The sequence below is a fragment of the Melanerpes formicivorus genome, unplaced genomic scaffold, assembly GCF_026170545.1.
Source record: "Melanerpes formicivorus ecotype bairdi unplaced genomic scaffold, bMelFor1.0.p_v2 SCAF_56, whole genome shotgun sequence".
Lineage (NCBI taxonomy): Eukaryota > Metazoa > Chordata > Aves > Piciformes > Picidae > Melanerpes > Melanerpes formicivorus.
The window spans coordinates 241,092-256,935 of record NW_027142408.1 but is presented as its reverse complement, the minus strand read 5'-3'; the positions used below and the strand labels follow the sequence as shown (position 1 = coordinate 256,935).

Below are 15,844 nucleotides of genomic sequence, written 5' to 3'. Positions count from 1 at the left end.
GCTCCAGCACCTTGTTGCAGGCTTTGCCTGCTGTTGGTTCTTGACCTTGACCCACACGTTGGTGTCCTGCCCCACAAGCAGTCACTCACCAAGACCCCAGCAGGTGCCAGCAGCCAGCTTCAGCGCTCCAGAACCTGGCCAGCACAGCACCAGCCCCCCATGTACCCAGGACACAGGTTCAGGGCAGCTGGGGTGGGGGAAGTTCTCCCGAGGTCACTGCCACCACCACAGCACCTGCAGTCTAGTACCTCCTCTGCCTTCTGCTGCAGCAGCGCTGCCTCCTGCTTCAGCTTCTCCTTCTCCTGCTCCAGTTCAGTGATGGCCTGCCGCAGCTTCTCAGCATCCTGGTCGCTCTGGTGCCGCTGCATCTCCAGTGTCTGCACCAGTGTCATCTTCTCCTGTGTGGACAGCTCAGTTTGGTGCAGCCTCTGGCTGATCTCCTCTGCCTGTTTCTTGAACTTCTTGGCCTCTTCCTCAGCCTTGGCCTGGGCCATGCTCATCTCGGCCACGTGCAGCTTGAGGCGCTCAGCCTCGGCAGTGATCTCCAGCTGCCGCCGGCGCTCAGCCTCCAGTGTCTTCTGGAAGCCCTCAGTCTCCTCAGCCAGGCGCTGCTGCATCTGCTCCTTGTCCTCCTGCAGCCGCTTGGCATGCTCCTGCGCCAGGTCCTTCTGCTTTTGCAGCATCTCAGCCTCAGCCTTCAGCCGTGTGGCCTCCTGCACCGCTTGCATCTTCTCCTTCAGCATCTTCTCGGCCAGCGCCCGCTGCTGTGCCAGGTCATCCTCAGCCAGCTGCCGCATGCGGGCAGCCTCCTGTGCCTCCACGCTCAGACGGGCCACCTCCTCCGCCACCTGCTTCATCTTCTCAGCCTCCTCTGCCAAGAACTTCTGCGTGTTGTCCTTGTCCCTGAGGATCAGTGCCTTGTTCTCCTCCTCAATGCGGCTCTTCAGCTTCGCTAGCTCCTCCATCTGCACCCGCACCTTGAAGAGCTCCTCCTCCACTTGCGCCTTCTGCCGGACGGCGTCGGTGACCTCCTCCTTCAGCCGCTGCAGCTCTTCATCCAGGATGCCCTTCTGGTGGTCAGTCTCATCGAGTTGCAGCTTCACCTTGGTCAGCTCCTGCTCCACCTGCGCCTTCTGCCTCAGTGTTTGCTCGGCAAATTTCTTGTGCTTCTCCATCTCAGCATCTGCCAGCTGCTTCTGCCGCAGCGCCGCCTGCTCTGCCTGCGCCCGCTTGGCCGCCTCCAGCTCAGCCTCTTTTCGCAGCTTCTCCGCATCCTCCTGTGCCTGTGCCTTGGCCTGCGCCTCCTCCTCTGCCAGCTGCTTCAACCTCTCAGCCTCCTCCACACGCTGCCGTGACAGCCCCGCATCCTGCTCAGCCTTGCTGCGGGCAAACTCGGCCTCCTCAGCCACCCGCCGTGCCCGCTCAGCCTCCTCACGCAGCCGCTCCAGGAGGCTCTGCTCCTGCTGCCGCGTCTGCAGCAGCTCCTGCTCCTTTTGCTGCACAGCTGCCATGTGGGCCTTCTCCTCTGCCTCGATGCGCTTCTGAGCCGCCTCCCGTGCCAGTTGGATCTGCCGCTCTGACTCCTTCTCTGCCAGCTCCTTCTGCCGCCGGGCCTCCTCCACCATGGCCTTCAGCCGCTCCACCTCCTCCAGGGCCAATCGCCGCTGCCGCCCAGCCTCCTCCTCAGCTGCCAGGATGGCCTGTACTTTCTCCTCGGCCTCCCGCCGCCGGCCCTCCTCCTCTAGCGCCAGTGCTCGCTGCCGCTCGGCCTCGCGCTCTGCCTGCTCGCGGCTGCGCTGAACCTCCTCAGCCTCACCACGGATGCGGCCCAGCTCCCGCTCCAGCTCCATCTTGCCAGCCGAGGCCTTCTCGAAGCTGGCCTTGAGGGCGCGGATCTCCTCCTCCACCTGCCGCCGCTGCCGCAGGGTATCCTCCACCATAGCCTTCTGCCGCTCCAGCTCGCTCTCCGAGGAGTGCTTCAGCTGTGCGATCTTCTCCTCAATGTCCTGCTTGTGCTGGGCTGCCTGCTCCTCCAGCAGCTTGCGCTGGTAGGCCTCATCCTCTGCCAGCCGCCGCAGCCGCTCATTCTCTGCCTCCTTCTCTTTCAGGGCGATCTCTGCCTCTGCCTTCAGCCGAGAGGCCTCATTGATGGCTGCCAGCTTCTCCTTCAGGATACGCTCGGCCTCGGCCCGCTGCCGGCCGGCCTCCTCCTCTGCCAGCTGCCGCTGCCTCTTGGCCTCCTCAGAGAGGGCGCGCAGGCGGGCAGCCTCCTCGGCCAGCTCCCGCAGTTTGCTGGCCTCGGCCTCCAGACGCTGCTTAGACTTCTCACTGCTGGAGCGTGACTCCTCCTCTGTTTTGGCCTTGCTCTCTAGTAGCACCTCCATCTCGGCCCGCAGCTTAGCCAGCTCGTCCTCCACCTCCTTCCTCTTCTGGATGGCCTCGCTCACCTCTGTCTTCAGCCGCGACAGCTCCTCCTCCAGCAGCAGCCGCTGCTGCTCCCCATTCTCCATCTCAGCCTTCAGCCGGATCAGCTCCTGCTCTGCCGCCAGCCTCTGCTGGGCGGTGCCCTCTGCCAGCTCCCGCTGCTTCTCCAGCTCCTCCTCTGCCAGCTCCTTCTGCCGCAGGGCTGACTCCTCAGCCTTGGCACGCTTGCGAGCCTCCCGCTCTGCGTCCTCCTTCTGCTTCTCGGCCTCCTGCTGTGCCAGTGTCTTCTTGTGGGCCACCTCCTCTGCCTGCAGCCTCAGCCGCAGTGCTTCATTGGCCTTCTGCCGCCAGTGCTCCAGCTCCTTCTCAGCCTCCTCCCTTGACTGCTCAGCCTCCAGCTGCTGCCTCTTCAGGCGTTCGGCCTCCTCCTGCAGCTGGGCCACAGTGTTGTGCTCCTGCTGCAGCGATAGCTCCAGCTGTGCTGTCTTCTCAGCGAAGGAGAGACGTTTGCTCTGCAGCGTGGCCTCAGCGCTGCGCTGGGCCACCTCCTGGGCCACCTGGATCTGCCGCTCCTTCTCGGCCTCTGCCTGCCGCATGCGGCGCTCAGCCTCCTCTGCCTGCAGCCGCAGCTTCTCCAAGTCCGCCACTGCCTTCTGCTTCTCCCGGGCTGCGTCCCGCTCCGCCTGCACCTTGCGCTGCAGCTCCTCCTCAGCCTCCCGCTTCTTCTGGCTCTCCTCCTTCACCTGGCGCCGCAGCCGCTCGGCTTCCTCCTGTGCCTGCCTCTTCTGCCGCTCGGCCTCCTCAGCACGCGCCCGCAGCTCCTGCAGCTCGGTCTCAGCACCCGCCCGCTGCTTCTCAGTGTTCTCCAGCTGCAGGCGGATCAGGCGGATCTCCTCCTCCACCTTCTTGCGGTTGTACTCAGCCTCCTCGATCAGCTTCACCTTGGACTTGATCTGGTGGTCTGAGTTCTGCCGCAGCTGCAGCAGCTCCTGCTGGATGTTCTGTTTCTGCTGCTCAGCATCCACAGCCACCATCTGGCGCCGGCTAACCTCCTCCTGCATGCGGAGCTGCAGCTCCTGCGCCTCTGCCTCTGCCTGTGCTTTGGCTTTGGCGTGGGCCTCGGCCAGCTGCCGCTGCTTCTCCAGCTGGGCCTCCACCTCCGCCAGCCGCTGCCGCTCCTCCTCCTGCAGCTTCTTGGCGGCCTTCTGGAGGGGGAAGAGGGTGCAGAGAGAATAGGAGAGGGGAGAGAAAGACAAATCACAGGGATGCGACCAAGCTGCGGCCTCGGCACGGCCACCGCCACTCAGAGACAGGACGGGCCCTGGAATGGCTCCTGGGCCCTGGGCCCCCTTCCCAGCTGCAAGCAGTGACGCAGCCTCAGGAGCCATGTGGCGCATGGGGGACAGGCATGTGGCCATGTGGCCCAGGCACAGCACAGACAGACGGACAGACAGATGGACAGGAGCGAGGCACAGCACAGGAATGGGCCTGGCACTGTGCAGCAGAAGATGGAGCCATCAGAACAGCCCAAAGCGACGGGGATGAGCAGCGTGCAGCCACCATCATGCCCAGAGCCCAACAGCCCAGCCCAGCTGTGGGGCAACGCGGAGTCCGAGCAAGAGGCGCAGCACTGGGAGCCATCACCACAGGGAAACAAGAGATCCGGCACAGGGCGAGCAGGACGGAGAGGAGCAGGTGCCAGAGGGCTGCCAGGGCAATGCCAGCAGAGCTTTCCCTGCTGGGATAGCCCCAGTGACATGGGAGCCATCCCAGCTCCAGCTCAGCTGCCCCAGCTGCTCCCATTCACACCAGGTGACTCAGTCAGCTGGTGGCATGCCAAAGGGCTGGAACTGAGCATGGCACACACACTGTGAGCAGGGCACCAGCACAGGCAGTACCATGCAAGTGAGCCTGACCCTGTGCTGTGGGGCTGGGTCCCCTCATGCCCTCGAGGATTTGAGGCAGATGAAGGAGGGTGAGCAGCACAGGGTGCTCCCGAGGGTGCAGTGGGCAGGGGGAGCACAGGCTGCTGGCAGTGCCAGGGGGTGAGGCAGGGGGCACTGCAGGGAGGGGGCATGCGCAGAGGGTGAGTACCTGGTGCGGGGAGGCCAGAGCCCTCCTGGCTCTAAACCCCCCCATTAGCTCCCCACCACCACACACAGCCCCCAACCCCTGCAGAGGCAAAGCTACTCGACGTCCAGGGCAGAAACCAAGAGTTAGAGAGGACACCGACACAGAGGCCCAGGCACTGTGCCTGGCACGTGCCCAGGCCATGCTGCCTGCGCCACCTGCATCTGGGAAGTGCCTCCTACCACCAGTCATGCCAGAGCCTGGCAGTGCCAGAGCCAGCTCCGTGTGCCACCCAGAACTGCCCAGGAGTGCCCCTATGCCCAGCACCAGCGTGGCAGCAGGGTTAGAGGGCGTGGGCTAGTGTTAGTGATGGGGGGCCAGCCCGAGCCGTGCTGCCACCCCATGTGCCACCACTGTACCTCCTCCTGCTCCAGGCGCCGCAGTGTCTCGGTGATGAACTTGATGTACTGGCTGCTGAGCGTGGTCAGCTCGCTGTACCGTGTCCGCAGCTCCACGTACTGCCAGGGGCACAGGGCAGAATCAGCAGAATGCCCACCGCACCTGCCACCCGCTGCTTGGCACCACAGCGCTGCCAGGGCCACTGTGCCCACCCCTCCAGCAAAGGGCTGCAGCCCCTGGACCCCGGGGAAGGAGCTGCCAGGTGTGCAGGACCCCCCAGGTGCCCCCTCACCTCCTGGATGATGCTGTCAGATGCTGACTGCACCTTGGGCTTCTTGGCCGGAGATGCCACCGGCTCCACCTGTGCCTTGAAGCTGACCAGCTGCAGCTCGTAGTCCTGTGGAGAGGGTCCTCAGCTCAGCAACCACCATCCCACCAGCGCCACCCCAAGTCATTTGGGGCCAGCTGGCACCAGGCCACCTCCTCCCTGGTTCCACAGCCACCCCCCACCCCAAGGAGGCCAGCCCAAGGCAGGCACCTTGATGGCATCGATGTACTGCTTGGCATAACGCTGGCACTCCTCCACCTTCTCCTTGTTGCGCTCGCACTCCTCTAGCAGAGCCTGGGGAGAAAGCAGGGACTTGTGGGATGGGGTGGGAGAGACCTCCAAGCTCATGGAGTCCAACCAGTGACCCAGCACTTCCAGGGCACCACCAAACTATGGTCCTCAGCACCACAGCTCCATGGCTTGGAAACCCCTCCAGGGATGGGGACTCCAACACTGCCCTGGGCAGCATGGGCCAGTTCTGCACAATCCTCACGGACAGAAATTCTTCCTCATGGCCAACCTCAACCTCCCCTGGGTCAACTTGAGGCTGCTTCCTCTTGGCCCAATGCTTGGCACAAGAGCTCTCAGCCCCACCTGGCTGCAGCCTCCTCTTAGGGACTTGCAGAGAGCCACAAGGTCTCCCCTCAGCCTCCTTTGCTGCAGGCTCCACACCCCCAGCTCCCTCAGCTGATCCTCACAGATTTTCCACACCCTTCTCCTTCTTCTCCAGATATCTCACCAGCTTCCTTACCCACCTCTGGACTTGCTCTAGCCCCTCAGATGTGCTCAGATGAGCTCGTGGCCACCCCACCCCAGCCAAGAATGTCCAACATCCCCAGCCCTACTGTGGGCCCCACCTTCTGCTGCAGCAGCTGCTCCCGCACAGCCTTGCTGTCAGTGATGGGCACGGCCTGGATCTGCTCCTGGCGCTGCCTGGCATCGCGGATCCACTGCAGCAGGGCGTCGCAGCTCTCCCGGTAGTAGCCCAGCTGCCGGCCCAGCTGGCCCAGCTCGCGCTGGCGCAGCTCAGTCTGTGCCAGCACCGCATGCCAGCGCTCCAGCAGCTGCTGCGTGCGCTCCCGGTACCGCTCCAGGTCCACGTCACGCTCGCTGTGCCCCCGCACCAGCCGCTCGTTCACTTCCGTGGCCTTGCCCAGGTCGGTCTCCAGCGCGCTAAAGAAGGGCTGGTGGCCCTCAGCCTGCGCCCGCAGCCGCTGGGGTGGACGTGGCACAGTCAGCGCTGCCCACCTGGGGCAACCCCAGCCACCCCAGGTCCTCACCAGCCACCCAAGTTACCCCCTGCCACTCCAGCTCCTCACCAACCACTCCAGCTCTTCACTGGCCACCCGGGTCCCCCCCGCCACTGCAGCTCGTCACCAGCCACCCATGTTACCCCCTGCCACCTCAGCTCCTCACCAGCCATGCCATCTCCTCACCATCCACCCCAGCTCCTCACTGGCCAGCTCAGCTTCCCAGTAGCCACCCCTGCTCCCCACTGGCATGGTGCCACCCCATGGGTACCTTCAGCTCAGCCTTGCTGGCCTCCAGCTCCTGCAGGTCAGCTGGCACTGTCTGCACATCCTTCAGCTGCTCCTCATACTTCCTGAGCATCTCCTCTGCCCCCTGCGTGCTGCGGATCACCAGGTCAATGGTCTTCAGCCTGCAGGTACAGGACTTGGCATCAGACATTGTCATGAGGCCACCTCTGGAGTCCTGTGGCCAGTGCTGGGCTCCCCAGCTCAGCAGAGACTGGGAACTATTGGAAAGAGGCCACTGGAGGCTGGGAAGATGCTGAGAAGACTCTGAGGAGGGAAGCTTGAGGGACCTGGGGCTGCTGAGCCTGGGCAAGAGAAGACTCAGAGGGAATCTTCTTAGCATCTGCAGGGTAGGGGACAAGAGGCTGGGGCCAGCCCCTTGCCAGTGGTGGCCAGGGCCAGGCCAAGGGGCAGCAGGCACAAAGTGGAAGCCAGGAGGTTCCCTCAGGAGCAACCTCTTGGCTTGGAGGGTTCAGACAGAAGGGAAGGGGGGAAGGAAGGGGGGAAGGAGGGAAGGAGAGAAGGGGGGAAGGGGGGAAGGAGGGAAGGAGGGAAGGAGGGAAGGAGGGAAGGAGGGAAGGGGGGAAGAGGGGGAAGGGGGGAAGAGGGGGAAGGAGGGAAGAGGGGGAAGGAGGGAAGGAGGGAAGGGAGGAAGGAGAGAAAAAAGGAAGGAGGTGGAGCCTCACTTCTCCAGGTAGATGCTGGACAGGCTGTAGACTTGCTCCATCTTCTGCAGGGTGAGCTCCAGCTCAGAACGCAGCAGTGGGGCCGAGCCCACCTGCTCAGGCTGTGCCAGCACCTGCTCCGTGCGCTCGCTGACCTTTGCCAGGCTCTTCTTGATGCCCTCCAGCTCCAGGTGGATTTGCTGTGGGCACAGGAGAGGCCCTCACCCCCTGCCCACAGCCACCAGGGTGGGTGGACAGGCACCAGCCCCATGCTGGGTGCCAATGTCCCTGTGCTGGATGACCAGACCTCAGTGCCAATGTCCCATTCTAGGTGCCAATGTCTCTGTCCTGAGTGCTCAGGTCCCTGTACTGAGTGCCTGTTCTGGATGCCAGTGTCCCATTCTAGGTGCCTAGGTCCCTGTTCAGGGTGCCAGTGTCCCTATTCTGGATGATCAGGTCCCTTAGGTGCCAATGTCCCTGCTCTGGGGGCTGAGATCCCCATTTTGGGTGCTCAAACCTCCATTCTAGGAACCAGTATGCCTGTTCTGGGTGCCAAGATCCCTGTTTTCTGTGCCCAGGTCCCTGTTCTGGGTGCCCAGCTTCTTGGTCTGAGTTCCAGGGGTGCTAAGAGTCCTGTTCTGAGTGCCCAGGTCTCCATTCTGGATGCCAACGTCCCTGTCCCAGGTGCCCAGGTCCCTGCTCTTGGTACCCATGTCCCCATCATGGATGCTCACATTCCCTTCTGGCTGCACATGTCCCCGTCCCTGCTCTGGATGCCCAGGTCCCCATTCTAGGTGCCAACATCCCTTAATTCTAGGTGCCCATGTTCCCACTCTGAGTGCCCAGGTCCCTGCACTCAGTGCCCAGGTCCCCATCCTGGGTACCAGTGTCCCAATTCTAGGTGCCCAGGTCCTGCTTTTGATACCCATGTCCCCCTCCCAGGTGCCTGGGTACCTGCTGCTCGCTCTGGCGCTGGGCACACTCCCGGGCGGGCTCCTTGCCCAGGGGCAGCCGCACCTTGGTGACCGTGCGGCTCTCGCAGCTCTCCAGCTGCAGCCGAATGTCCCTCAGCTGCGAGATGTGGCTGCGGCACAGCGCCTCCTCCTGCTCGCCTGGGGACAGCGCAGGACATCAGCCACGGTGCCAGCCACAGGGACACCCAGGGGACGTCAGCCATGGCCAAGGACACCCAGGGAACGTCAGCCCCAGTGCAAGCCCCGAGGACACTGCGGCACATCAGCCACGGCCAGGGCACCCAAGGGACATCAACCTCTTCCCAGGGACACCCAGAAGCCACCAGCCCCTTCCCCAGCACACCTGGGAGCCATCAGCCATGGACCCAAGGACACCAAGGGACATCAGCCCCTTCCCCAGGGGCACCCACGGGGACACATCAACCCCAGCGCCATCCCCGGGGACACCCAGGGGGGCAGATCAGCCCCTTCCCCAGGGGCACCCAGGGGACATCAGCCCTGCCCTTGGGGACAGCCCAAGCAGTGGGCAGGGTGCCAGGCGCAGGGGGGTCACCTTTCTCCTGGGAGCGCAGCAGCTGCTGGTACTTCTGGGTGCAGCTGGCATAGTCGCGCTGCAGCTGCTGGCACTCGCCCGGCTGGAAGCCCCCTGCATCCCGGCTGAGCTGCAGGAACTCCTGGTAGTAGGCATCCAGCTCCCGCAGCACCCGCTGGCACTCCTCTGTGGGCAGCGAGCGGAACTGGGGGGCACAGGCAGCTGTCAGACCCCTGCCACCGTGGGACCCCCCAGGCTCCCCCGGCAGCGGGTACCCAGCCCCCAGCAGCGGGCACTCACCGTGTGCGGGGTCCAGGCCTGGATCTGCTGGATGTGGCGCCGCAGGCACTGCCAGGCCAGCAGGCACCGCAGGTCCTGGTGCTGCTGCTGCCACAGCTCCAGCAGCTGCTGGTGGGAAGCCTCCAGCCTGGGCAGGGGGCAGCAGGAGGGGGTGAGGGGTGGCACCCCCTAGCAGTGTGGGGAGATGAGGACGGGGGCAAGGGATAAGGAGGTGAAGGGGACCCCTTGGCACTGTGGGGACACCATGGCAAAGTGGGGAGCTGAAGACACGGGGGTGGCACCAGCTGGGCACACTGGGGTGGCACCCTGGGGCTGCTGTAGGGCTGGGGGGCACTCTGGGGTGCACAGGAGCTGGAGGTAACCCCATGGATGATGCAGGTCTGGGGGTCACCCTGTGGGTACTGTGGGTCTGGGGTCACCTCATAGGTCTCAGGGTCACCCTGCAGGTCTGGGGTTTGCACCATGGGTATGGGGGTCACCCTAGAGATCTAGGGCCACCCCACGGGTCTGGGGTGACCCTGTGAGTGGTGTGGGTCTGGGGTTCACCCCACGGGTCTGGGGTGACCCTGTGAGTGGTGTGGGTCTGGGGCTCACCCCATGGGTCTGGGGTCAACCCGTGGGTGCTGCGGGTCTGGGGTCTCACCTGCGCACGGCCTCCAGCGCCTCGGGGTTCGGAGGGGGCAGCAGGAAGCAGACGGAAGGCACCAGAGCCTCGCTGCCCCCCGCGCCCTGCACCCGCCAGCGGTGCCCCTGTGCCTGGCTCAGCAGGGCACAGGCATCACCCTTGTGCACCGTGATCTGCAGGGGCATCACAGGGTCACCTCTCTGCCAGCAGTGCCCCTCTGTGCCTGCCAGAGCCCCCAGTATCCCCAGTACTCCCCAAAGTCCCCCTGTGACTCCAATGCCCTCCAGTGCCCCTCCCATGCTCCCCAGAGCTTCTCCGTCTCCACCCAGAGCCCCCCCACTGTCCCCTCAGTGCCCTGCAGAGCCCCCAAAAGCCCTCCAGAGTCCTGCAGCAGCCTCCAGTTCCCTGCCAGAGCCTCCTGATGCCCCGCCAGTGCCCCCCAGAGCCCCCCAGTGCCCTGCCAGTGCCCCCCAGAGCCCCTCTGACCTCCATCTGTTTGTAGTCACAGACAGCCTGCAGGGGGGGCCGGCCCTGCAGGGGGGTGTCAGGGCTGCGTGGCTTCAGCTGAATGATGCCCTGGGCACGGCGGGCAAGGGCCCCCAGCTGCACCCCCAGCTCTGCCAGCTGCTCCTTCTGTTCCTGTGGGCAGTGGAAGGTCAGAGGGCAACCCCATGGGTTGGGGGAGCCCCATGGCAAGGGTTGGGGGGGGCTTGGGAGGAGGCAACAGGGATGAGGGTGGGCATGAGGCGTCACCTCAATGGGTAGAAGGGGTCCCATGGAAGGGGAGAGGGCTGGGGAGGGAGCAACAGGGGTCAGGGAGCACAGGGATGACCCTGGGGTGGAGTTGGGGGTCTCCTGTGAAGGGGCTGCAGTAGGACTGGAGAGGGGTTGCAATAATTCTGGGCGTCCTGAGCCATGGTGGGGGTCCTCATGGTGCAGTCCTGCAGCAGTGGGGTGCAGCAGGACTTGGGGTCCCTTGGGGTCTGCAGTGGGCGTGGGGGATCAGTGATTCTGAGGGTGACCCTGGGGGTCCACAGTGGGGCTAGGGGTCCCCTGGGGGTCTGCAGTGGAACTGGTTGTGACCGTGGGGGGTGCTGCAGTGGGGCTGGGGACTCCCAGGGGGGTCCAGAGCGGTTCTTGGGATGACCCTGGGGCTCTGGCATGGGTCTGGAGCTGCAGTGGGTCTGGGGGTGCACAGTGGGTCTGGGGGTGACTGTAGGGACCCGCAGCAGATGTGGGGTGTGGGGGCACCCACGGTGCAGTCCTGCAGCAGGTCCTCCAGGCGGGTGACGGTGACGCCGCGGTCACAGGAGAACTTCCTCCTCATGGTCTCCTCTGTCCTGCGCAGCAGCTCCTGCGTCTCCTGCACCTCGGTGAAGAACTGTGGGGACACAGGGGTTGGCACCGACCCCAGTGCTTGGCACCGACCCCACCCTGCCCTGCTTGGCTGTGCCCGGCGGTGCCCACCTGGAAGTAGGCGCCGTTCTCCTTCAGGTGCCGCTCGATGCAGCAGCAGAGTTGCAGCATCCAGCTCCACTGGGTCTGCAGCGCTGCCAGGAATGCCTGCGGGCACAGGCGTGGGCACTGGCACCGGCACCAATACTGCCGGTGGCACTGCCAATGGCACCAGCACAGCCAGTGGCATCAGCGACAGCCCCCCCAACACCACTGGCACCCAGCACTGACACTAGCAACGCTAATGGCACCACCAATAGCAATGGCACCAACAACCCCAGCACTGCCGATGCCAATGATGCCAGTGCTGGCACCAGCCAGCTCCCAACCCAGCACTGGCAGCTGCCTGCACTGCCACAGCCCCACAGCAGTGACTTACACCAGTGCCCTGCTGTGCCCACTGCCCCACACCAGTGCCTCACAAGAGTGCCCCACAGGAGGGCCCCACAGTGCCCAGTGCCCCATACCTGTGACCCACACCAGTGCTCTGCTGTGCCCGCTGCTCCATAAGCTGTGCCTCATGGAATGTCCCAGTGCCCAGCACCCCACATCCCATTCCCATGACTGGCTGTGCCCTGGCCTCCCAGCCCCTCCAGCCCCCTCAGTGCCCGCAGTGCCCACCTCCAGTGTCTGCCTGCCAGGGTGCTCCTCCCGCAGCAGCTTCTCGCCGGTGGTCTGTAGCTCCTGTACCCGCCGCTCCCCGCTGCTCCAGCTCCCGCATCAGCGCCTGGCACCGAGGGCAACACCTCAGGCACTGGCGCTGCCACCAGCACCAGCCCCTCACCAGCAATGTCAGCAGAGAAGACACCCACCCCAGCTCCGAGGTAACAGAGATGGGGGCACAGCTGGCATGGAGGGCACACCCACAAGGAGGGAGTGACACTGACACGGTGGCATGGTGCCACAGCTGTGGGGGCACCTCCAAACCCTATGCCCCCCATCCAGCCCAGAGGGATGGGGAGGATTCAGGGTGGCAGGCGCCAGGCCGGCAGCGGGCACAGGGTACCAGGCTGCCCCATACCGAGTAGCTGTCCTTCTTGGCTGCCATGTTGGGGTTGTGGTGGCTCCAGTCAAAGGTCACCTCCTCCTCCTCACGCTCGCTCAGCCACAGCAGCTCCTTGGTGGCCGCACTGACGAAGCTCTGCAGGCTCTCCAGGTGCCGCAGCCGTGACTTGGACGAGGTCTGAGGTGGGCACAGGGGGCACTGAGCCGTTGCCCTCTGCCCCACTGTGTCCCACATCTGGCTTATCATCCTTCTCCTTCCCCACCATCCTCTTCCCCCGCCACCTTCCTCCCCCACCATCCTCTTCTCCCACCATCCTCCTCCCCCATCACCCTCCTCCCCCAACACCCTCCTCCCCCACCACCTTCCTCCCCCACCACCCTCCTCCCCCGCCACCCTCCTCCCCCGCCACCCTCCTTCCCCGCCATCCTCCTCCCCCGCCACCCTCCTCCCCCACCACCCTCCTCCTCCGCCACCCTCCTCCCCCGCCACCCTCCTCCCCCACCATCCTCCTCCCCCACCACCCTCCTCCCCCACCACCCTCCTTCCCCGCCATCCTCCTCCCCCACCATCCTCCTCCCCCACCATCCTCCTCCCCCATCACCCTCCTTCCCCACCATCCTCCTCCCCACATTGCTCCACATCCCCCCCACACATCTGCCCCCCCATCATCATCATCCCCCCCATCTCCCCATGTCCTGCCCCACTTCCATCACCTCCTGCCCTCTCCATCACCAACCAGCTGCCCCTCATTACCCCCTGCTGCCCCCATTACCCACTCCACTGCTTCCCCCTGCCCCTCAATGCTGCCCATGCCCCCCATGACCCCTGGTGCCCCTCAATGCCCCCTCACCAGCAGCTTCCCGTACTGCAGCTCCAGTTTGCCCAGGCACTCCCGGTAGGCACCACGGGAGCCAGGGGAGAGCTGCGCCTGGTGCAACCCAAGAGTGAGTGTGGTGACCTCCACACAGCCCTGGGGACACCCCCAACGCCATGGAGACAACCAGAGACCTCTGGAGCCCTCTAGCAGTGGCTCTGGGAAGGGACCCTCATTCAAAGGACCTCCTAGAGCCCCCCAAAAGTGGTCTTGGGCACTCCCCCCCACTAAGAGCATGGGCAGGGGACTTAAAGGGTACGGAGGGCATTGGGGTCTTGTAGGGCATGGGGATCATGGGGTATGAGGGGGCATAGGGGACATGATGGGCACAGGGGATATAGTGGGTGCTGGGATTTGGTGGGGCATGGGGGGCACAGGGGACAGGATGGGCACAGGTTACATGGGGAGCAAGAGGGGCATAGGGGTATTAGGATCTTGTGGAGCATGGGGTGCACAGTGGACATGGTGGGCAGAAGGAGCTTGGGGGACACGGGGAGTAGCAGGGACATTGGTACCTTGTGGGGCACAGGGGGCATGAAGGGCATGGTGGGCACAAGGAGTAGAGGGGAGATCAGGGAAGCAAGAGGGACGCGGTGGGCACCCACTCTGGGAACGGGTCCATGCCCAGTGTCGCCCCACAGCGATGCCCACCTCGTCGGCCCGTGCCCGGTCGATCTTGGCACGGAACTCCTCGATGGACTGGTGCAGGCCACGGTGGCTGCCCAGCTGCGCCTCCACAGTGGGCAGGTCCATGCCCCACTCGGCCGCTGCCAGGCGCCGCTGGTTGTCCTCCACCCAGGCCAGCAGGTCCTGCAGGTAGCGCAGCGTCGCCTCCTCCAGCTCTGCCCTCGGCCGCTGGGGCACCGCTGCCGTCGTCGTCACCCGTGCTCACCACTGGCACCGCCGCGGGCACCGCGCCAGACTTGAGCCGCAGGTTGTACTCGGTGCGGATGGCCACCAGGCGCTCGTGCAGGCGGTACACCCTGCGGGGGCACGGGTGGGCACGGGCTCAGCAGGGCCACCGGGGACTCGGGAGGCACAGGAAGCCAGGACGTGGAGGGTATGGCGGGCATGGGGAGCACGGCAGACACAGAGGGCACAAAGGACGTAGTGGACACAGGGGATGTGGCAGGCAGAGGGAGAATGGTGGGCACGGGGGGCACTGGGAGCATAGAGGACGTGGGGGGCTTAGGAGACATAGGAGACAGGGCACAGAAGGCATGGCAAAGTTGAGGGGCATGGTGGGCACACAGAACATAAGGGCACAAGGGATGTGGAGGGCATTGGGTGTGGGCACAAGTGCCAGGGTGTCTGTCACAGGTGCGGATGAGTTTAAGGTGGGTACAAGGTGGGTGAGGTGTGCATGGGTGGGTACAGGGGGTTTCAGGGCAGGCATAGGGTGAGTAGGTGGGCACAGAATGGGCACAGCAGGCAGACACTGTTGGTACACCTGCTCGCCCCATGGGCACAGGTGGGTACAGAGCGAGTACAGAGCAAATTCAGAGTGGGTAGCGGGTAGGCAGAGGGTGTCAGGGGGGCACACACTGGCGGTACATCTGCTCGCCCTGGGGGTGCAGGTGGGTACAGGGTGGGCAGAAGGTGGGCAGAGGGCAAATACAGGGTGGATAGAGGGCAGGCAGAGGCTGGCAGGGGGGCACGCACCAGCGGTACATCTGCTCGCCCTGTGGGTGCAGGTGGGTATAGGGTGGGCAGAGGGCAAGTACAGGGTGGATAGAGGGCAGGCAGAGGGTGTCGGGGGGCACGCACCGGCGGTACATCTGCTCGCCCTGCGGGTGCCGCCCATCCTTCAGGGTCTGGACGTCATTGAAGAGCAGCCGGATCATGCCATCCGCCTTGTCCAGGTCCCGCTCCAGCTCTGCTGCCCGCTGCGCCGCCTTGCCCGCCGCTAGCAGCCGCACGTCCTGCACAGGGGCATGGTCAGGGCATGGAGCGCGGCAGAGATGGGCACACCTTCCCCCACAGTGCCCCCACACTCACAGCCTGGAGCAGGGCATCGGCCTGGTTGAGCTGCTCCTCGCACAGCCCCGACTCCATCTGCAGCTTGGTGACCACGCGCTGCAGCCGCTCCAGCCTGTGGGCACAGCGTGGGCACGGTGTTGGCACACGAGCACCAACCCTGGCTACACGGCACAGCTCCTGCTACCTGGGATGCCAACCCCATCCATGGCATGGATCTTACCCCATGCCAATGCCATCCACGCATGGCACAGGTGCTGTGCCCTGGGAGCACTCATCCCAGTGATGCAGGGCATGAACCCAGCCCCCTGGGGTGTCAACCCCATCCATGGCACAGCTCCTGCCCCACAGGGCAGACATTCCAGCCCTGAGACCCAGCTGGGCCTCTGTGCTAGCCCAGATTCTGTATGCTCATGGCATAGATCCCATCCCTGCTGGGCACAGATCCTGCCTGTGCACAGCCCTGATCCCACCAAGCCCAAATCCCACCGCAGCCTGGCACCGTGCCCGTCCCTGTACAGCACAGCGTATGCTCCTGGCACCGATCCCATTCCCTGAGCCACCCCGACCCCGCCCAGCCTGGCACCAATCCCATTCCCGACACATCCCTGATCCCGCCCAGCCTGGCACCAATCCCATTCCCTACACATCCCTGATCCCGCCCAGCCTGGCACCAACCC

General features: G+C 64.8%; 1 protein-coding gene across 1 annotated transcript in view; it reads right to left on the bottom strand.

Annotated features, from left to right (window-relative positions):
- The window catches only part of PLEC (plectin), a 75,736-nt gene that overhangs the window by 39,208 nt on the left and 20,684 nt on the right, over positions 1–15,844 (bottom strand). Inside the window, 22 exon segments of the mRNA XM_068161039.1 lie at positions 249–3,629; positions 4,914–5,012; positions 5,186–5,290; positions 5,432–5,515; positions 6,079–6,435; positions 6,743–6,881; positions 7,443–7,621; positions 8,376–8,533; positions 8,949–9,132; positions 9,228–9,354; positions 9,871–10,025; positions 10,339–10,491; positions 11,108–11,233; positions 11,320–11,415; positions 11,929–12,006; positions 12,008–12,034; positions 12,329–12,490; positions 13,164–13,241; positions 13,839–14,072; positions 14,074–14,170; positions 14,955–15,109; positions 15,186–15,279. Of these exon segments, the coding sequence (XP_068017140.1) occupies positions 249–3,629; positions 4,914–5,012; positions 5,186–5,290; positions 5,432–5,515; positions 6,079–6,435; positions 6,743–6,881; positions 7,443–7,621; positions 8,376–8,533; positions 8,949–9,132; positions 9,228–9,354; positions 9,871–10,025; positions 10,339–10,491; positions 11,108–11,233; positions 11,320–11,415; positions 11,929–12,006; positions 12,008–12,034; positions 12,329–12,490; positions 13,164–13,241; positions 13,839–14,072; positions 14,074–14,170; positions 14,955–15,109; positions 15,186–15,279 (6,268 nt within the window).